Source organism: Oryx dammah, unplaced genomic scaffold, assembly GCF_014754425.2.
Source record: "Oryx dammah isolate SB20612 unplaced genomic scaffold, SCBI_Odam_1.1 HiC_scaffold_3, whole genome shotgun sequence".
In the NCBI taxonomy this organism is placed as follows: domain Eukaryota; kingdom Metazoa; phylum Chordata; class Mammalia; order Artiodactyla; family Bovidae; genus Oryx; species Oryx dammah.
This window is the reverse complement of record NW_024070187.1, coordinates 90,514,758-90,536,581: the sequence shown is the minus strand read 5'-3', so window position 1 is coordinate 90,536,581 and position 21,824 is coordinate 90,514,758. Positions and strand designations below refer to the sequence as shown.

General features: G+C 45.2%; 1 protein-coding gene across 1 annotated transcript in view; it reads right to left on the bottom strand.

Annotated features, from left to right (window-relative positions):
* SHROOM3 (shroom family member 3) overlaps window positions 1-21,406 on the bottom strand; it is a 76,762-nt gene extending 55,356 nt beyond the window's left edge. Inside the window, exons 1-4 of the mRNA XM_040237328.1 lie at window positions 21,390-21,406; window positions 19,647-20,031; window positions 2,591-2,643; window positions 2,123-2,254 (exon numbers count right to left, since the gene is read on the bottom strand). Coding sequence (XP_040093262.1) covers window positions 2,123-2,254; window positions 2,591-2,643; window positions 19,647-20,031; window positions 21,390-21,406 — 587 coding nt within the window. The remainder of the gene's footprint in view (window positions 1-2,122; window positions 2,255-2,590; window positions 2,644-19,646; window positions 20,032-21,389) is intronic.
* Between the last annotated feature and the right edge of the window lie 418 nt (window positions 21,407-21,824).

Below are 21,824 nucleotides of genomic sequence, written 5' to 3'. Positions count from 1 at the left end.
CCCACAATTACCCGCAAGTGTCCGGTGGCAGAAACTTAGGAGTCACACTCTTTAATCTCTTCTCCCACCCTCACCTGTTCTTGATATGTCTCCTAAATTCATTTCAAATCTGTCTCATCTCTTGTCCCATCACCTCTTGCTAAGTTCGAGTCTTGATCATTGTCTGCTCAGGACAGTAGAGTAACTTCCTAACTACGACTTTCTGGCCTGAAATCCTTCGGCACTGATGCTACATTAACCTACGCAGCTCATGGAGTCTCGTGAAATAAAAGGCTCTGATCCTTTACATTCTGAAGATCCTAGGAGGCTGAAGGGAAGAGAGATAACTTTGGGGCTTCTGTTTCTTTGGGCTGTCCCTGGGGTAACCTTAAACCAGCAGCTTCTCTCATAGATGGAGGCCTCTGCACATCTCAGCCTGTCCTCATTTGGTATGTTCAAACTGCTTTTGAATCTTTTTTTTCAAACGAAACCTTACAAAGAATCCTCATATAGATATCAGATACAAATATTGTTTGATTATATAAAATATATTTTATGTATAGTTGCATATTCATAAAATGGGTCACTGAATAAACCTAAATTTATGTTTATTATAATCCAAGCTCACACGTCTACATGAAAGAACCACCCCCAAACTGAAATCAGGATAACTGACAACAGTGATAACTGATACACTGAGTGCTTATGATGGGCTGGGTACCACTCTGTTTTATGTGCATCAGGATTTTCAATCCTCTCAGCAACTGAACAGCGAAGATTAGTTATTAAACATATTTTACACATTGGAAACAGAACTTAAATAACTTGCCTGCAGTTATATATTTTTTTATTGCTTATGGTTGCTTTACAATGTTGTGTTAGTTTCTGCTGTACAGCAAAGTGAATCAGCTATACACATACGTATATCCCCTCTTTTTTGGATTTCCTTCCCATTTATGTCACCAGAGAGCACTGAGTATAGTTCCTCATGTAAATTCTCAATAGTTATCTATTTCATATGTGCGTGCACACATGCAAAGTCACTTCAGTTGTGTCTGATTCTTTGTGACGCTATGGACTGTAGCCTACCAGGCTCCTCTGTCAATGGGGATTCTCCAGGCAAGAATACTGGCGTGGGTTGCCAAGCCCTCCTCCAGGAGATCTTCCCGACCCAGGGATTGAACCCACATCTCTTATGTCTCCTTCGTTGACAGGCAGGTTCTTTACCCCTAGGCACCACCTGAGAAGCCTAATCTCCCAATCTACCAATCTATCCCACCCCATCCTCTTTGCCCCTGCATCATATATTAAATGGTAGAATTAAGATGTGAATTCTAGGTAGACTGATTCCATGGACCCCATCTTACTATATTATACTGCCTTTCATGCTGGCGCACAGACTTACATGACAGTGATGAAAAGGATGATAAGAATGAGAACATCATCAATATACCAGCACCTAACATTTACTTCACCGACAATGAGCAGGCTCTGTGCTAAGTGCTTTGAATATCTCATCTCCTTGAATCCCCACAACTGTCCTATGAAGTAGGCTGTTATGCTAATTGCTGAGTGGAGTGGCTGTGAGCTCAAACTGTCTGAATTTGAACCCACCACCTAACTAGATGCCTTTACACTAGTGCAAACCTCACAGCACTGGGGTGAGAATCTGATGAGGTACGCAAAGCCCTAGCACACAGGAAGCCCAGATAAGTAGTTACAAATTTTCATGAGGCCAACTTTGTAATCTCAGGACATTTCTCAATTAGAGAAATTTTCAATTAGTATCAGCTCAAAGATGAATCCATCTTGTTGTACGAGTCATTTCCAAAGTGTAGGACATTGGTATATCTCTTTGAGTATTTTTAATTACAGTTTTAAAAATGGCTGTGAATGTAGTTTTTTAAAAGACATTTGCATCAAATGATTCGAGGGACTCCTCAGATTACCTGCCAGGAACCTGATGCTTCTTCAGAACCTAGTTTGGAAACTGTCATCAGGATGGTTATCCTTCTGAATTCCAAGCTTCTGCCTGACCTCCTCACCTCTCTCATTTATCTGTATTTGTGTACTTGGCCTTCCTTCCCTCTTCACGCAGCCAAGTCCTTCCGGACCACTCAACAAGGTCCTCTGTGCCTCTTACCTGTGCTTCAGCCGAGGTTTAACCCTTCCTGACCATGCTACTTTTCTGTGCTGGGGGTCAGAGGTGAGGTGCTCTGGGCCGAACGAGTCAGAGGTGCCAGTGTCTGCAGGGCCCGGTTCTGCACACGCATCTCTAGAGAAAGGAGGAAAACAAGAAGTTGAGCGTGGTGGTGTTCACGGGCAGGGTGGATAAACGAGTCCAACATGGACAAGGTCTGAGAATTCACTGTGGAGCTGGCGCAGCGCAGCGCAGAGGTCTAAGCCTGCACCCACCCAGGCACTCTGTACTGGTGGGGGTTGTCACCCTCCCCTATCTGTGTTTCTACAATAAGCAATAAGGTATACTTCCCAATCTCAGAATTATAGATTTTTCCAACCAACCAGGGAGAAAGACCCATTGACCATTATGAAGAAAAACCCACCTATAATTCAGGATCTGTTAGTGAATAAGTGAAAAACTTGAACTCACTGAAGGAGGTGGTTTCCTGAGACAAGTTTCTGCTGCCTCCCGACCCAGGGTAGCTGGAAGGAGAGCAACACCCAGAGCACCAGCCCTGGCTCCGTTTGCACAAGCCAACGCTTGAGTCCAAGCTATTTCAGATTGTTTAGATTCCACTGCGCTGGAGGCAAGCCTTTTGTGTGTCCATTTAAATCCATCCTCCCGCCCCCAGTCCCTAACACCATTTCCCTAGCGCTTTTCCTCCATACACCCAGGGAGCCAGAGAAAAATGTTAAGCCTCGAGTGGCCAGTGCGTTCCCCATGGGAACAGATGCATTTCTTCTCCTGTGGAGTCTTGGCTTCTTAATTTCCACACACTGTGTCTTCACCTCCAAGGTCTGCTCTTGTTCAGTGAGTCTGTCCCCTGCATCAGACTCTGAGGCAGGTTCGCCACACTGGGTACCAGTAATATGCTTTCATGTCTCTTTGAGAGCTGACCACTAGCCCCTGTACCACATCCTATAAGCAGAAATCTGAAGAAGGTGCAAATGCCTGCAGTTTCTCTTCTGCACAGGCCTTGGGTGAGAAGTGGTGGGATTAGGCATGTTATTGATTTCTTTGTATTTCAGGATAGGGAGGGAGATGATCAGGCAGTCAGCAGGGAGTTTCCACTTCTAAGCTTTTGTCTAGTTTTATCTAAGTGTAATCGCCTCCTTTGTTACCTTACTTTTCTCAACAGTTTGAGGATGCCTGACTTGGAATATATTCAGTATTCGCCTAGACCGGAAGTCTGAAAGACTGGTTGAGGTTCTGTCACTTGTGAGCCGAATGACTTCGGACAAGTAAATGGTGAGCCCCGGGCTCCTCATGGGGAACCTGAGAATATGGCAGAACCCACAGTGTAGGAGCCTGGCCCCAGCCACTGAGCAAAACTCTGTGACCTTGTCCTCTCTGTGCCTCTGTTCTTGGATCTCTGAAATAGGTGCAAAGGAACAGTGGCTTTCATGGCATTGTTGAGAAGTGTTGTGTTAGTTGCTCAGTCATGTCAGACTCTTTGCAAGCCTATGGACTGTAGCCTCCATCCACGAAATTCTCCAGGTAAGAACACTGGAGTGGGTTGCCATGCCCTCCTCCATGGAATCTTCCCAACCCAGGATTGAACCTGGGTCTCCCACATTGCAGGTAGATGCTTTACCATCTGAGCCACCAGAGAAGCCCAATTCAGGTAAAGCACGTAGAATAATAATGATGTCTGTACCTATTCAGCACTCAGCAAATCAGCTCCTATAATTAGATGTATCCTGCGGAGTTGCTATCAAGCTTCTAGATAACATCTGTTAACTGTCCCGCATACTGCCTATACATGGGGTATCTGCTTAATTAATGAATCATTTTCATTATTGTCTTCAACCTTCATTTTAGAACTCCTTTCAGTCAAGATTGTTATGTAAAAAAGACACAACTAAAAGACCTAATTTATGCTGGAAGTAACAGCAAAAAGAGCCTTGTCCGGAGTTAGCACGTCAGAGCCTTTTGCAGAATTCATCAATGTGGTCTCTAATTAGGGTTTCTCCTACAGCCCTAAGCCACAAGAAAAAGCTCTGACGTGCTAACTCTGGACAAGGCTCTTTTTGCCCCAGTGGCCATCTGGTTTAAGCTGAGGTGGAAAGTAGACTCAAAGGCATCTTATCAAATCCATGAACGTAAAGATGACACAGCACATCCACAGCCACCCATTGGTAGAATCCATTTCGACAGCAAGCTTGTCTTTCTGGCTCTCCTCTAGACCCTGCTGCTGTCCATGGGAGAAAACAAGAAAGACCAGGCCTAAGCTTTCACAAAACCTTTGTGGCATTTAATAACTTCCTCATTTTGCACCTAAACCACAGTTGTTGGCTCTGCCCTCTCTGCACAATGGCGGAGTCCTTTTCTCTCTCCTTAGCCCCTACCCCTCTCTGGGAGGCACCGAAAGACAGAAGGTCCAAGGTGCAGGCTGTCTGGGGTGAAGGGCTAGAAGGAAGAGCAGGCAAATAGGAAAGAGATGGAAGCAAGAAGAACAGGAGGCTGTTTCATCTTTTTAAGGATTTTTCACGCAGGATTCTTCTCACCCCTAGCAGAGATCAGCACCCCAGCAATGACCTCTGGGGGACCAGGCTGAGGTTAACAACCAGGCTAAGTCACAGCACAGCCTCCCTGCCAATCTTCACCTCCCCTGACCCTGGGTAGGCTGCCTGGATGCTCGACACCAAGGAGGAAGCAAGGCTGAAAGGAAGGCAGGAAGGATGACCAGTACCCAGAACACACCTTCTCTGCCTTAAACTCTTTCTGGAATAATCAGGACAACAAATAAACACTTTTAAACTCACATGCTCTAGTGAAAAAAAAATTCCATAGTGAATCTTGCTGGTCAAACTGGTGAGATGTTTTTGAGGGTTGTTTTTAATATTGTTTCTTACTACTGTCCAGTCTCAGTACCACAAACTGTGAACAAGGAAACAAAAATCACAGCTGGCTTGAAAGATTTACCAGGGGCTAAAACAAAATGATTGTGATGCACTAGCCCAGTGTCATCTGTCTTCACCAGATAAGAAACAAGAAACCCAGGCCAACCACCTACATATTTCTACTTCCTATGATAAGTACATTCATATTCCCAGCCCCCACTGTTCATACATGAATGTGAGAATTGGACCATAAAGAAGGCTGAGTGCCAAAGAATTGACGGTTTCAAACTGTGGGGCTGGAGACGACTCTTGAGAGTTCCCTGGACAGCAAGGAGACCAAACTAGTCAATCCTAAAGGAAATCAACCCTGAATAAGGACTGAAGCTAAAGGTCCAATACTTTGGCCACCTGATGAGAAGAGCCTACTCATGAGAAAAGACCCTCATGCTGGGAAAGACTGAGGGTATGACAAGGGGACGACAGAGGATGAGATGGTTGGATGGCATCACCGACTCAATGGACTCAAAGAGTTTGAGTGAACTCTGAGAGATGATTAAGGACAAGGAAGCCTGCTGTGGTGCAGTCCATGGGGTCACAAAGAGTCAGATACGACTTAGCCACTGAATAACAGCACAGTTCACAATTTATGAATATATACTAACTACTTTACTATTTGGTATTTTAATAGAGTCCTTAACTGCTTTCTGAACTGAGCTTCAGCCAATACTGAAGAAGCAGTTCCAGATCGCCCTGTTCCTGTAGCTCTCTTGAACACCAGGGGAGGTGTCTGGGGAGGGTCTCTCCAGATCCCTTTAACTCCTGATTTCTACTACATTTCCATGAGGATGGGCAGAGGGGGCTCCAATCTCCTTAGTGTGGGCTGTTGCAGCCTTAGGAAGAGCTCAGTTCTGCCAATCAGCAGTTCTCTTCTTTTGGTTGTGTTTTGCCTGGGGAAGCTTCCTCGCCAGCCACATCCACTCCAGTCCCCCTCCAACCCAGGGGCCAGTGGCACCTTTAAAAAGAAAACTAAATGGATTATGTCAACTCTAATAATAAAACTTGTGTAGCTTCCGCATGCACTCTGGAGAAAATTCAAGTTCCTTAGCTTGACTGTGAGGCCTGAGTGACCTGGTTCCTGCCCGCCCTTTAACATCACCCCTCTCACTTGTGGTCTTTGCTGGCCTGCCCTGAGCACCCCAAGCCTGCCAAGCTCTCCACTTCACACATGCAGTTCCCTCTGCCTGGAACAGTCTTCCTCTTGATTCTCCGCTTGACCGGCTTGTCCTCAGCCTTTCGGTCCAGGGAGCACACCACCTCCTCAGAGACCATTTCATCTGCCTCATACAGTCTCTGCCCAGCACCTGGTCTTTCCTGTCATTGCACCTGGGGCCGCAGGTAAATGTTTATTTGCACACGGACTGCACTGGACGGAAAGTGCAGCCAACTCAGGGTCCACGGCTGGCTTTTCTTCAGTTTTGCGCTTTTAAACCACTACATACCCAGGGCCTCAGTGAGTGGCTCACGATAGGCACATAATACAGATTTACAGAAACAATCACAGTTGACTGTAAAGGGAAAAACTGTGTGATGCATCCAAAATGGAGCTCTATGCCCTTCAACTTTTAAAGGCATTAAATTGTTTACGCGTTTTGGGAAAGCTGGGGACCTCTTTTAGTCACTTTCTGTATAAAGTTATGAGGGCTTCCCTGGTGGCTCAGTAGTAAAAAAATTCACCTGCCAATGCAGGAAATGTGGGTTCGATCCCTGGGTCGGGAAGGTTCCCCCAGAGAAGGGCATGTAACCCACTCCAGTATTCTTGCCTGGAGACTCCCATGGACAGAGAAGCATGGCAGGCTACAGCCCATGGGGTCACAAACAGTCAGACTCAACTGAGCTGCTAAACAACAACAACATGTAAGATTGTGAGTTGATTCCTTTATAAAGTAGAATTCGGCTCTAACTATTGGTCCCTGTTACAACAGCTGGCTTTTGTGGAGTAGACAGGGGCAGTGCTGGGGAACCACTGACCACACCCTTCGCCCAACAGTTGGCACAGCTCAGCACCATCTTGCTGCCTTATGTTTTGAAGCCACCAGAATGCTTTTTGAGATTAAACAGACAGAAGTGCATTTATACAGGGCTAAGTTGTCCTCAGAGTCCCCTGGAGAAATTCTGTGGATTTAGGTGGGGTGCTTGCATTATTTATTTTCATAATTTGCTCTGTGAAGTTGCGTTTGTGAGTGCCTGGGTCTCTATGTTCTCTTTCTGCTGCTCCGGGTCCATCACACAGGAAGCTGCATGTCATCATCTCTGCATCCTGTTTCCAGGCCTCTCCTCGTATCGGAACCTCAGGTTCCCCAGCCCCTCTCTTCCCTTCAGTCTCTGGGAGGCAGAGGGGGTCTGGATTCTCTGCCCCTTCAGTGTGTGGCGGAAGATATTAAGAATCCATGCCCTCTGGCTCAGATTTCTGCTCTTAGCCTGACGCAGCTGTTCTTCATTTGCTGATGACTGGGCATCTATCAAAGGTGTCACAGATGTCCTCAATGAACTGCCCTCTCTTGCAAAGCCCCTTGTTTCTATTACTGGTCTTTTGGTTCCTATGCATTTAGACGGAACCTTTTGGGTCACTGTCCCTTCATTCTTCCCCTCTCTTGGGGCTTCCCTTGTGGCTCAGCTGGTAAAGAATCTGCCTGCAATGCCGGAAACCTGGATTTGATCCCTGGGTTGGGAAGATCTCCTGGAGAAGGGATAGCCTGCCCACTCCAGTATTCTTGGACTTCCTTGGTGGCTCAGATGGCAGAGAATCTGCCTACAACACAGGAGACCCAGGCTCAGTCCCTGGATGAGGAAGATGCCCTGGAAGAGAGCATGGCAACCCACTCCAGTATTCTGGCCTGGAGAAACCCATGGACAGAGGAGCTTGGTGGGCTACAGTCCATGGGGTCACTAAGAGTCAGACACGACTGAGCGACTAAGCACAGTACAGCAAAGGGCATGCTTACAGTGGAATGCACTGAACAGGATACAGGCCTGAGGCAACACAGAGTGGACTTCTTAGACGGTAAGTAATAATTTAAAAAGCAAGTGAAGTGAAAGTCTCTCAGTTGTGTCCGACTCTTTGTGACCCCATGAACTATACAGCCCATGGAATTCTCCAGGCCAGAATACTGGAGTGGGTAGCCTATTACTTCTCCAGGGCATCTTCCTGACCCAGGAATTGAACTGGGCTCTCCTGCACTGCCGGTGGATTCTTTACCAGCTGAGCTACCCAGGCATCCCTTTACTTGTCCTCAAAAAACCTCTTCCTTCTGTTCACCCACCTTGGTTTGGCAGTATGGTTATTACAGGAGGCCACGCATAACCCTTCAGCCATGCATAGAAGTGCTTTGTAGGTCTCAGCCCTGTGTCTACCTGTACCTCCTGTGCCTCTTGTTGACGCTTTTTCTCACTTGATTTCCCCTGAAACCTCCCAAATGGAACAAGTGTACAACTTACAACACCAACATTCAGCATATTTCTGACTCTTTCCGAAACCATAAGCCTAACTATCTCCAGATCTTAAGCCAGTGACCTCGATGCCAACCTTGCATCTGGAAAAGGGTGGGTAGAGGAAAAAGCCAAATGATTAGCCAGATCTTTTAACCTACCTATTAAATATTTAATCTGCTCCATATTTACTTTTGACTGCAATGCTACCACCTCCAGGGCCCTAAGACTAGTCCAGGGCAAGTGCATAAGAAAACCAAGGGCCCTCATGCAAGGACTTATATTAAACTGGTGACATCTTTACCAATGGAGCGTATTGTCCTAGCCACAAACACTCAAGAGTGTGACCTTAAATCAATACAGTAAGTGGCAGGCTGCATAACTTGTATGAACAATGTGGATTCCGCAGCCAGCTGCTTGGGTTCCTATTCTGGCTCTGTCACCTAGCAGGTGTCTGACTTTAGGCAGGTCACAGACTCTTGTGCCTCAGTTTCCTCCCCTATAAATATTATAATACCCATATCGAAGGGTAGTTGTGAGGTTTGAATGAATATGTGTAACACACTTAGAACGGTGCCTGGCAGTATTTCCTTCTTACCAATGGCAAGGAAATGTACATTTCTTGGACACACGGTGTGTACCAGATACTGTGCTTTAATAGGTTATTAATCTTATCATTTGAGACAGCAATGATCCTCATATAGGTAAAGCAAAAAGAAATAAGTAGAAAGTAGTCTGGCCGGAGACCACACCACCCCTCACACAATGCCTGAGGGTCCCAAGCCTGTGCATGCTTTTTTCTTAGGCATCAGCCACATGCCAATCCACATGACCCTTTCGCCATTCATATATGACAGAAAGCAATGAATGAAGACAAAAGACCAGAAAAAGTACCAAAATGTTACTACTGGGTGATAGGATTAAGGGTGGTATTTTTCTTCCCTTTTTCTGTATCTTGCAAATTGTTTACAATTAACATTTATGATTGTAGTTATCAGAAAAAGTAAAATCAGCCTTAATTTTTTTTTCTCACTAGAATGAATCTCAGTCTAATTTCTCCATATTTTTAAAGGAAAATCTTTGTCGGGAATTGGCAGTGAATGTACTACCCTGGGAGTAAGTTTGGGCAATGCAAAGACTTCATGCCACTATTCCATCTGAGCCCTAGGACCTCATCTGTAAAAAGGGGACAGAGTATTATCTGCCTGGTGACACGGCTGTGGGATTTGGTAAGCCTGGCACGTGATAACCACCACAAGAAGGGAGCTATTATCATTTGATCCAAGTGGCCTACATGAGAGAGATGAGTACGGGAAGGCACCCAAGGGGTGTGATAGGATGCGGGTATAACGATTGGCTCTTTCATTCCTTAAAGAGGGCAACTGCAAATGTCCAAAGCATTTGGTGAGAGATATAAATGTCACAGTTCTCGCATATAAGAACAGGAAATAAAAGGTGTTACCTGGGCCCCTTAGGAACAGACTGGGGCAGAAGGCCCAGCAACCAGCGTGAAAGAAGGTTTCTGGAGTATCAGGGCTGACAGCATCAGCCTGAGGATTCTTCTACAAGCCTCATTTCAGCAGAGGGAGCTTCAGGCACTGAGCAGGGATGGGACTCAGCGAATGTGTCTGCATGGCTGTTTTCAAAACACGATGAGGCTGGGCCCAGGTCTTTTTAGCCCCTGGAGTCCTCTCACCTCAGGCTCTAGGGTGTGAGACCCCCTATCCTCCTGCAAGTGGGAGCGGATGACAGACCTTGGCTCTGGAAGGGAGGAGACTGCAGTCTGTGGGAGGTGGGGTTTCTTTCTCCCATGCATGCTCAGTCATGTCCAATTCTGTGACCCCATAGACTGTAGCCTACCAGGCTCCTCTATCCACGGGATTCTCCAGGCAAGAATTCTGGAGCGGGTTGCCATTTCTTCCTCCAGAGGATCTCCCTGACCCAGTGATCGAACCCGGGTCTCCTGCATTGGCAGGCAGATTCTTTACCACTGAGCCATCAAGGAAGCCCTTCTCTCTTCCATCTACATGCAAATAAGTTGCTCCTGTTCTAGACCTGCCTGGAGAAGAGGGATGGTGGACGTGCAAAATGTAAATGGAGGTGGTCATTCATCGCAAGAAAATAGGTCCCTGGCTAAATTTGGCAACAGCTGAGGGATCTTAGCAAAATGGAACTCACCCCCTTGTTTGTGGGGGAGGCCTAATCCTTACTTTGCCCAAGAGGATTATTGGGTCTTAGAATGAAGCTCACATGCACTTTTTTTAAGCTCGTGCCAACTGCATTTGTGTCCACAATATCCAAGATTCATTCTGCTTTTTGGGGTAGATAATAGACATTCCATGCTATTTACATCCCTCCAAATCTCAAACCGAAATGTTTCCAACCTCTGCTATCACCCAAAGTGGGACTCTGTCTCCCAAGCTTTGCCACAGCTGTTGCTTTATACTCTTTGGAAGTATATTTTAAATGGAAGGCAAGGTACCCAAATTGCAGTCAACTTGTGGAAAAGTAATCGTCTGTGGTTTATAATATATCTTTTCAAGGTGTTTGTAACTATGGTTCCACTGGCTAAGTTTCTACTTATCCCCATCATTTTTCCTTTCCTTCCGTTACTATGTGCTGTGTTGTGCTAAGTCGCTTCAGTCATGTCCGACTCTGCAGTCCTATAGCCTGTAGCCCGCTAGGCTCCTCTATCCGTGGAATTCTCCAGGCAAGAATACTGGAGTGGGTTGCCATGGCCCTTCTTCAGGGGATCTTCCTGACCCAGGGATTGAACCTGTGTCTCTTATGTCTCCTATACTAGCAGGCAGGTTCTTTACCACTAGCGCCACCTGGGAAGCCCAGCACCTGAGTAGGGCTTTACAAAGTATTATTACATAACAAGTTCAATCCTCATAATAACCCTATGAAATGTTCTCCCTCTTTCACAGAAAAAGGAAACCAAGGAATGCGTAATTAAAGATCACAAAGACAGCGGTGAAGCTAAGACCCCACACACTATAAGGCTCGAAAGCATGCCCTTAACCTTGATCTGCACATCACCTAGGGGCTCAGATACTTGCAGGTGGAGTGGACTGTAGAATAAATAGAGCTGCCTGATTCCAGGAAAAGCATGACAATTCTTCCAGTCCTGGCATCCTCAGGAGCCACGATCTGTGGTGGCTTCCATAGGTAACTTCTCACCTTCACCAACAGAGCTGCTTAATTCCCACCTGCAGTTAGAGTTCCAGTTTCTGGGGCCAATGGAACTCTCACTGAGTAGGAATCTGGGCCTCAAACAGCATCTGATTTGAAGCTTCAAGACAAACTCTGAGCTGGCTGTGCTCTCCTCTTGAACTCTGGGGCTGCCCATGATCCCCAGGTTTCCTGAGCCTGCCTGGTCCTCCAAGCTGAAAGAAAACCTGCCAATTCCTTCCAGACCAGAGCCTGGTCTTGTTAACATCCACCAGGCATAAACAGATGGTACTGGGCACCAGCACACAGAAGGAGGCGGCAGCAGGTAGGGGCTTGGCAGGTCCACCCCGGGCCAGCTGAGAGCAGGAAATACCCTGTGAGCTGCACATCACCCCCTCGTCTCCCCTCCCACTAGAATGCCAGCACGCCAAGCCTGGGAAAAGTACAGAACCCACGACAAAGAAAAGGTACTGGACTGTGACCCCATGCCACGAACCAGGGGCGGATCAGTGGCCTCCGCCCCAGCCAGACCTGGCTCAGTGGGGAGGCGGCCTTCTCTCACTACTGAATTCCAGCTGCTGGTGGTGAAGAGGTAACCATGGGAACCAACACAAAAGGCTTAAGTTGAGTGAAAGAGACTGGAGGCGATGGGGAAGAAGCAGAGGGACCTTTAAGTGTCAGTCCTGCGATTCTCCTAGCTTTAGCCCAGCACAGTTACTATAGATCAGACCAAGAGGCTAGTGGAAGCTGAACAGAGCCAAGCAGCCTCCAGGGGTCGGAGACAACCAGAGAGCTGTAGGGTTTCCCTCCAGATTTCTTTCCTCCCCTTTAGAGTGATGCCCTCCAAGTTTCATCCACCGGGACTTTTGTCCCGAGATAACATGGCTCACTTGGGTGGACAAAACTGGTACACGGTGACGTTCCTTTAAATACAAGCAGCACTTTGCAAAGAGGCTCCTCTCGTGCCCCCTGGCTTCAGCCTGTTGCAGCACCCATTCTGCTTGCTGAGGAGCTTCCCTGGTGGGTTTTACACAGACCTGGGGGGTTGAGGAACTGGTCTGGAGGTTGGCTGACAAGCTACACTACAGAAGACAGCCATGGATGCTGAGAACGTTAAGAGAGCGTCTTGCATAAAAACTTGTACTCTGGTGGGGTGGGCTGGGAATTCCGTGAAAAGGCTCATATCTATGTAGGGAATCATGTCTGTATACTTGTTTAACTACCTTCCTCTCAAGGCACCCATATATTATTTTAATTGGCCAATGTGACATCATGTGTCTTCATTAAGTCAGTAGGGTTCTCAATCTACCACTTGGGATTTTTTTCTTTTTTAAAGTTCTAACTCAGGGTTCTCCAGAATCTGGCAGTTGAGGAAACGCCATGAAAATGGGGAATAAAAAATATCCCGGAGGCAACAGTTTAATGTTCCTCTTAATTTTAAAAAAATATAGCTGATTTATAACGTTGTTTTGGATTTAAGTGTACATCAAAGAGATCCAGTCATATACATATTCTAACATATATAATGGAGCTGAAGCTCCAATGCTTTAGCCACCTGATGCAAAGAGCCAACTCACTGGAAAAGACCCTGATGCTGGGAAAGACTGAGGGCAGGAGGAGACACGGGCAACAGAAGATGAGATGGTTGGATGGCATCACTGACTCAAATGGACATGAGTTTGAGCAAACTCTGGGAGATAGTGAAGGACAGGGAAGCCTGGCATGCTGCAGTTCATGGAATCCAATAACAATATTCTAACAGGTACACACTAGTATATAGATAAAATAGATAACAACAAGGATCTACATTTCTCTCCCTTTCTGGGCTTGTGGTAAACTTCTCACCTTGCCTTGCTGGTAGAGACCAAGATAATGCTGCATCTATGTCAAGCCCTACTAGGGCTTTACAAAATCTCAACCAAATCCACACTCTTTGTTCACAAGTCACAGAGGGCCGCTGACAGGAAGACTTTTGAGGGGCTGAGGAAAGACCCTGACCATATTCACAAGCGTGTCTCCTGGAGTCCCCCTCCACAAGGTAGAAAGTCGACCCATCAACTATTTAAGATATACACACTCTCCATCACTGGTGCTCACCTGCACACCACCCCACGTTGTAGCCTCTGTGCCACTTACTGGTGTTACTTTCTACCTGCAGTAATTAAATCTTAAAAATAATTTCACCTAAAAGGGAAAGGCAAATTCCAGGAGATAGTGAAGGACAGGGAAGCCTGGCGTGCTATAGCCCATGAGGTTGCAAAGAGATGGACATGACTTAGCAACTGTACAACAGCAACAACAAGAAGGGAAAAGTAACTGATATCTATTAATGACCTCCTCAGTTGCGAGGCAGGATCTGTGGGGTTCCAACCCTGGCACCTCCATGCCCTCAGCAAGCTAGTTCATCTCTTCTGTGGTTTTGGAGTTTTCTCACCTTTAAAGGGCTCAGTAAGAGTGCCTACCTCATACAAGTATGAGGAAGACACAGGAAGAGTTTCAGACAGCACCTGACTCTTAGCAAGGACTTGATACATATTAGATATTAATACCCACTAGATGCCAAGATAGTTATTTTTGTATTTTAATCCTTAAAACAGCCTAATCTGATAATATATATTAACACTTCTTTTATCACCATTTTACAGATATGGAAACTCAGGCTTAAAGAATTTAATGACCTACCCTAAATTACTTGGAGAAGGAAATGGCAACCCACTCCAGTGTTCTTGCCTGGAGAATCCCGGGGACGGGGGAGCCTGGTGGGCTTCTGTCTATGGGGTCGCACAGAGTCGGACACGACTGAAGCGACTTAGCAGCACCCTAAATTACTAGGCAGTAAAGCTCAGATTTGGGCTTCCAGGTGACACTAGTGGTTAAGAATCCGACTGCCAACGCAGGTAGACATAAGAGATTCAGATTTGATCCCTGGGTTGGGAAGATCCCCTCAAAGAGGGCACAGCCACCCACTCCACTCCAGTTAATCTCGCCTGGAGAATCCCATGGACAGAGGAGCCTGGCGGGCTGCAGTCCACAGTGTCACAAAGATACCGACACGACTGAAGCGAGTGAGCACACATGCACCCAGAGCTCAGATTCAAACCCAGGCTGCTCTGTTTTCATAGCCTAAGACCCTTCCACAATTCTATACTGCCTTTCTAGAAGACCATTTTGCTGTAATTTTTAGTAAGGATAAGAAGAAATTCTAGTGTCTAAGAAAACAGTATCAAAACAAAACAGGATTTTAAATCTCCACCTTAAGCAAGAGGCTTTTTTAAACTAGTTTAAAAAAAAATTTTTTTTTTAATCATTTATTTGGCTATACTGGGTCTTAACTGCATGTGTGATCTAGTTCCCTGATCAAGGACCGAACCTGGGCCCCCTGCATTGGGAGTGCAGAGTCTGAGCCACTGGACCACCAGGGAAGTCCCTAAACTTTTTTTTTAAACTAACAAAACCAGCCTAAGAGAGTGCCTCTGCTGTGAAAAAAAAAAAGTCCATGAGAAATGGGCACACATTCACACAATCAGGGCAGCTGTGAACCTTTGGGTGTAAAATGTTTTATTATTCATCACTGAATTCCCAGGGGTTAATATGTTCTCAGTAAACGTTTGGTAAACGCTTAGTGAATGAGTTAAATCATTCTAACAACAAAATGCTTCTCTTGGACTTGGCAAAGTTTACATTGTCTTTCCCAAACACTTTGCTGAACCTAAATAATTGAAGATTAATAGATTAAGTAAACTAGTATTATATTTACCACTCTGTACAAGGTATTTTACTGAAAAATCCAGTTATATAATGTGCCCTTAAAAAAAAAAGCACAATATTAATTATTAGAGATCATTTTTCTTTCCCCCTACTTCTTTGGAAAGAGTTTATAATATGTAAGCCTTTCACCTGGATTCTGTGAATGCTGTGAGCCTCGTCTGGTGGTTCAGTTTCAACTACTCTCATGAAATCCTCAAAAACAGAGGGCTTTGCCTAGTGGGTATTTCCTCTCTTTGAGGTTTACATTTGATAGCAAAGCAAAGCCCTAGTGGTACTTTGATCAGGTAGGCAAGAACTAAATTTAAATTCCCTACAACCTGGGAAAAGAACCCATTAAAATGAAGATACATATAATGCTAAGGATATTTGTTACTATAAGATCCTTGATAATCTTAAATAAATGAGGTGGCTTTTACAAAAAATGGAAATCACTTTCTCATTAACAACAAAACCACATATTTATCACAATACATGGAATTATGAGGGGACACTTACCGAGTTCTTAACTAAGCTAAATACTTTGATTATCCAGCAATTCTTAAAACAGCCCTATGAAGGAGGTATTTCATTACTGTTCAATGGTTCCGGGTTCAGATGTATTTAATAACTTGGCCAAAGTAACATACACCTAGAGGCAGAGATGAGATATATAGTCTTGTCTATCTCTAGGAACTATGCTCTGCTTTGAATTGAGCTAATGCTTCGAATACAATAAAATACATGCCTCAAATGCTCAGTTCAATGGAGTTTGATAACTGTGTAACAATCATTCAAATCAAGACATACAACATTTCCATGGTTCTGAAAGTCACCTCTTTTCAGTCAAACTCTCTCGATCCCCACCCCCAAGCAACCACTAACATCCACGGTCATAGATTAGCTTTGCCTGTTCTGCCGCTGCTAAGTCGCTTCAGTCGTGCCCGACTCTGTGTGACCCCATAGACGGCAGCCCACCAGGCTCCCCCATCCCTGGGATTCTCTAGGCAAGAATACTGGAATGGGTTGCCATTTCCTTCTAGAACTTCAAAAACAGAACTGATTATATATTCTTTTGTGTCAACCTCCTTTCAGTTTAACATAATGGTTGAGATTCATCCTGGTTCTTGTGTTTATCACAAGTTCACCCCTTTTGATTGCTGAGTGGTATTCCCTTGGTGTGGCTGTACCACAGTTTATCTGTTTTCTTATTGGTGGACACAGGATTGTTCAGTTGTTGGCAATTATGAGTAACATTGCCATGGCCACTCCATACAAGCCTCTTTGTGGGCATCTGTTTTCGTTTGGGTAAATAGCTGGGTGTGGATATGTTGAGTCATAAGGTTGATGTATGTTTAACTTTATAACAAACAAGTTCTTAACCCCTGCACTCTATTCTCTCAGAATGGCACTAGCTTATTGACATGTTTGATTTCTTCTCTTATATGACAAATTCCTTGAGGACAGAGGACCAATCTGTAGTTGCTGGGCCTCCCACATAGCAAATGTTTGTCGAACAAATGAACGATCATCGTTCATACTCTTATTCCTTCTCTGGGTGTTACTAAAACATAAGAAAACATGCTTGGCATGCATGGAGAAATAGGACAAGCTGAAGGGTTGTGAGGTGGGGGTAAAAAAACCAGCCAGTCAGGAGACTCCTGACTTGCCCTTTTTTTCTTTTTGACATGACCTTTCCTAGAAAGTAAATCCCTCCCAGTGATCCTGTAGGGAGGGTGAGGGGTGGCTATTCCTGATCAAGTGACCACGGCAAGGGAGGAAGGTGTCACTGCAATTGAGGTCACATGGTGGTTAGGATTACAGGATACTTCTGTCAAACAGGAGGGCAGAGGAAGCAGCAACCCATGAAATTCTAGTGGCAGAGCAGGAGCTCAGGAGGATGGCCTCCAACACAAGTTACAGGAATTCTTGGTTTTGGTGAAAGTACCACACCGTTTCTACACTGGAAAAGGAAAGTCAAGAATACATTTGGAGGAGAAAGTAAAATGTTGATGTAAAAATGTAACCAGACTTAACACATAAGATGTGAAAGGGTTAGTTGCTCAGTTGTGTCCAACTCTTTGTGACCCCATGTACTAAATATAGCTCGCCAGGCTCCTCTGTCCGTGGGATTCTCCAGGCAAGAGTACTGGAGTGAGTAGCCATTCCCTTCTCCAGAGGATCTTCCCAACCCAGGTCTTCTGCATTGCAGGCAGATTATCTACCTTCTAAGTCTTGGGAAGGAGAACTGTTAATTTCCATAAGTCTGTTCATTTACTTGAAATCACGGAACTTGTGCTATAGTCAACCTAGAACTTCTTAGAAAATAAATAAATCATTGATTTTCTTTCCATCAACAGAAAAGGATTGGCAAGTCCTGGGGGAAAATTTAAACTCTTTTTAGCCAAAGGAAAAGCTTTTTTTTTTTTTTTTAACATAAATCAAAACAGGGCTTTGCCACATCCTGCGCTCAGGTGCTTCTGAGGCAATCTTTATTTCCCTTGATTCCTGGTTGCTGAGAACTGAAATTTGTTTAGAATTCCTCATTTTGGGGGTTCTGAGAAATGACCTTGCCTGCGTTTATCCAAACAGTATTGCACCGAAGCCATCCTAGGCAGATGGATGTTTATCCTATTCTTAAAATCTCCAGGGAAGTAAATTCTCTACAACATCCCTTGGTAACCTTCTCCAGGGTTTTATCAAGTGTACAGCAAGGAAGTTCTGAGGCAGAAACCAATAAAAATATTAACTCTATGAACCTAGTTACCAGCACTGAAAAGGCATATGTGTTTGGGCACTTTGCCTTCATGGTAGAGATGTATTTACAAAACAGGCTATACAAACAGAAACCATTTGTCTGGAGCAGATGTGGGAAGTTGATTCAAGAGAAACTGCCACAATAAATTCCGTCCCATGAACCATGTGAAAAAGTTCCTGTTGGTTATAACATTTTTTAAAGTATAAATTTATTTCCTTGTCAAATCCTAAACCAGGTTTGTTAGCAATTTTAAAAACTCCAATACAGCTGCAAAGTTTTCAAATAACTAGGCTTCCATGAAAAACTAGGCCTTGACCAATAGAACGTAAACGTTATTGTTAAGGACAGTTTACTTCTGTATATGCCACTTTTCTGCCATGATCATGAAACACTTTTGTAATTAAAACAAAAATTTTTTAAGACAAAAACTAACCATCAAAATTAATTAAAATGTAAACCAACTTCCGGTGAGATTATTTGAGGTAAGATTAAGTATATGTCTGACCAATGTACTTTTAGCTGGAAATGATAATTTAACTAGCCTTAAAATATTAACTAGTTAGAAATAGGAGACGGCACAGAACTATCATTAGAAGCCCCTGTGCTAAAATTTCCGGCCTCACCTTGACATCTCAGAGCAATCTCTCCATGGAGATTATATATGTGGGCTTCTATTCCCTTCCTCTCAAAAGCCTCCACGCACAAAAGTGCTCCACAACAATAACACGATTAAAAAAAAAAAAGTAATGCCAAAATACGTCAGAGAGAAGAAAAAGCCGGTCACACCTCCCCCACCGGATGCTGGATGTATTGAAATTTCATTACCTCTCCTCCAACCCTCAGCAAAGCACTTTTCTCTCTCTGGCAGCTCACAGTAAAGCGTGTGTCAGGTATCATTTCATTTTCATGATTTAATTCCTGCAACATGACAGCGGAACACACCTTTAAAAAGAAACTACCTTAAGAGGTGGAACAAGTGGAAGGGGGGAGGGGCAGGCATGCGCCTCAAAAGCACTCTTGGGATCTTTCCTACAGAAACAAATCCAGTAAAACCAAGAAAGGCCAATCGTTCTAAACTCAGTAGGAGCCCTCGTGAGAAGCAATTTATCAAAATTAAAATATTTCACAGATCATTTCTCCTGAAAAGTTTTCATGCTGTCAATAATCTGCAATTCTTTTCCTCTTGGAGTTCAACTGAACTGAACTGGAGTAGCAGTTTCTGCCTCCCTAATAAAATTATTAAGGAAAAAAAAAAAAGGCCAAGGTCCAGGAGTGTCAGGAGGACCCTCGGAGGGCGCCACCTACCCCCCATCAGGCCGGCCGCCGGCAGAGAAAGCCCGCCCGAGGACCTATCCTTGCAGAGAGGGTTCTCCAGAGTCGCCGCGGCGACCGAAATAGACACCCTTTAGAGAGCAGACGGCTGGGTACCCGCCCTCCCTCCGCCCCGCCCGGGGAAAGCGGACCCGAGCCCCACACTCACCATCGCCGCTCGACGGGCCGCGGTCGCCCCCCGGGGCCGCGCGGGGCTCGGGGCCGACGCCAAGTTCAAACCTCGCCGCCGCTCGGAGGAGGCGGCGCGGGGCATCGCCGGCGGGGCCGGGCCGCGCTTAACAATGAGAGGCTCGGCCGCGCCCTGCGCCCCGGCTACAGCAGCGAGCCCGGGGCGCGGGGCTGCTGGGGGTGAAGCGGGGCGCCGGGCCCGGAGGGTACGGGGGCGCCCGACCACCGCGCCTACCGGGCCGCCGGGGCCGAGCCGGAGGGGCCGCGCTCGCTCCGCGCTCGCCACCAGGTAATCGCACAGGAAGCCTCGCCGATTGGCCCGGCCGTCAGGACGGGATTTGCATTTCAATGGCAGCGCTGGCTCCCTAAGGTTTGAAAAAGGATTCCCGGCTGCAGGAGCTGGGCTCCGCTCGCCGCCCCTCCGCAGTCCACGTCCTCGGGTCCTCGTGGTATTCAGGGGGCCGACTCACACACTCGGGCGCTGCTTGATCGGTTCACAGTCAGAAAGGTGTCTTAACTCCACCTCCCCGCCCATTTTGAAATGAAGAGGGGAATCCCAGAACAAAATACCCACTTCAAAAAGCCCGCGCTCGCTTTTCAGGGGCTATATAGTTAGTAATTGATCAAATGAAGCATGAATGAACAAGGTAAAAAGTTCACATCTTAAAAAAAAAAAAAAAAAGCTCGTATTACATGGAAAATAGCCATCCTTTTTCTCCGTGTGTCCTTTTAAAGTATAAATCAACTGGAGGGAGATATTCAGGTTGTTTCTGGTCGCTAATGCTGTTGAAACCTCCCTTCTCAGTTCTTTTGTTTCCTGAGCATCATCTCTAGATGAGGAACAGGTGATTATTAACAGGTTATGACTGTAATCTTACAGGAAATTCTGGATTCAGATTTGCAAACTTTGGGGTCTTAGGCAGTATACACACCTGAATTTATTTTGCATTGAGATAGAGGTACTCCTTTAATATTCTTAAGGAAGGTATGGTGCTATTTTCAGTTTCATCTTTCTTTAAAGGCTCTTCCAGCCTCTTTCAATAGAGGTGGAAAAAAAATTCTTTTTTCTGTGAAAAGTACGTTTCTTAATGACTTTCACATGCATCTCCAGAGATTAACAGTAAGGTTTGAAATTGGCTTTATTTCTTCTCCCTCAAGCAGAATGCCTGTTAAAATTTTATATGTAGTAGTTTTTATTTATATATAAGTAGTTTTTATATATTATTTTATATATATTAGGTTCTATATTTAGGGTGATAAGCACATATTTAGACACAGAAAAGAGAATGTCTAATTAGGTAGGAACTAGAAACCTCGGTTCCCATAGAGTTAATATTATTTGCCTTTACTTGGCTGTGCTTTTTATAATATCCTGGCACAATGCAGAAGAATTAGGGGCTACAAAAACTACTAAATAAACCTCTTTATTGATATCTTCAAGAACAGGCTTCCCCCTTCCCCCAAGGTATTACCCCCACCCCCACCCTTGAAGTTGTATTTGGTTTGCATCATGGTATCACAGGCATGTACAAATATATATACACCTGCCACACTGCCAGAGGGGCACCCACCCACATTGTTGCTAGGTGTTAGAAGCAGGGAGGCTAATGTTGCCTGTCCTGTGTCCTAATGTCCTGTGGGGATCTAGTTTAAGGTGGAAGCAGATGATGCTCAGAACTTAAGCTTTAAACAAGGCGGTCAGTCCTTACTACTTAGAAAGCACATTGCGGCTGCCGCCATGTCGAGGAAGTAAGGCGTATTAGCTGAGGACACAGCCAGGAGCTCTGCAGGCAGGAGAGATAAGACCTCCTTCCCTGCTGCCACACTACCTCATTTTCTCAGTGCTCAGGGTCAGGTGAAACCTTGTAAGGCTGGACCAGATTCCTCCACTCCCGCGCGAAACATCACTTTAAATTGGTGATTCAAAACACACTTTGGCCACTGAAAATAAACGCATGGTTACCAAAGGGGAAAGGGATACCTTAGGAGTTCGGGATTAGCAGATACAAACTACTATATATAAAATAAACAAGGTCCTGCTGAAAAGCATAGGGAACTATATTCAATATCTTATAATAACCTATAATGGAAAAGAATATATATATATTTGAATCACTTTGTCGTACACTGGAAACTAACACAACATTGTAAATCAACT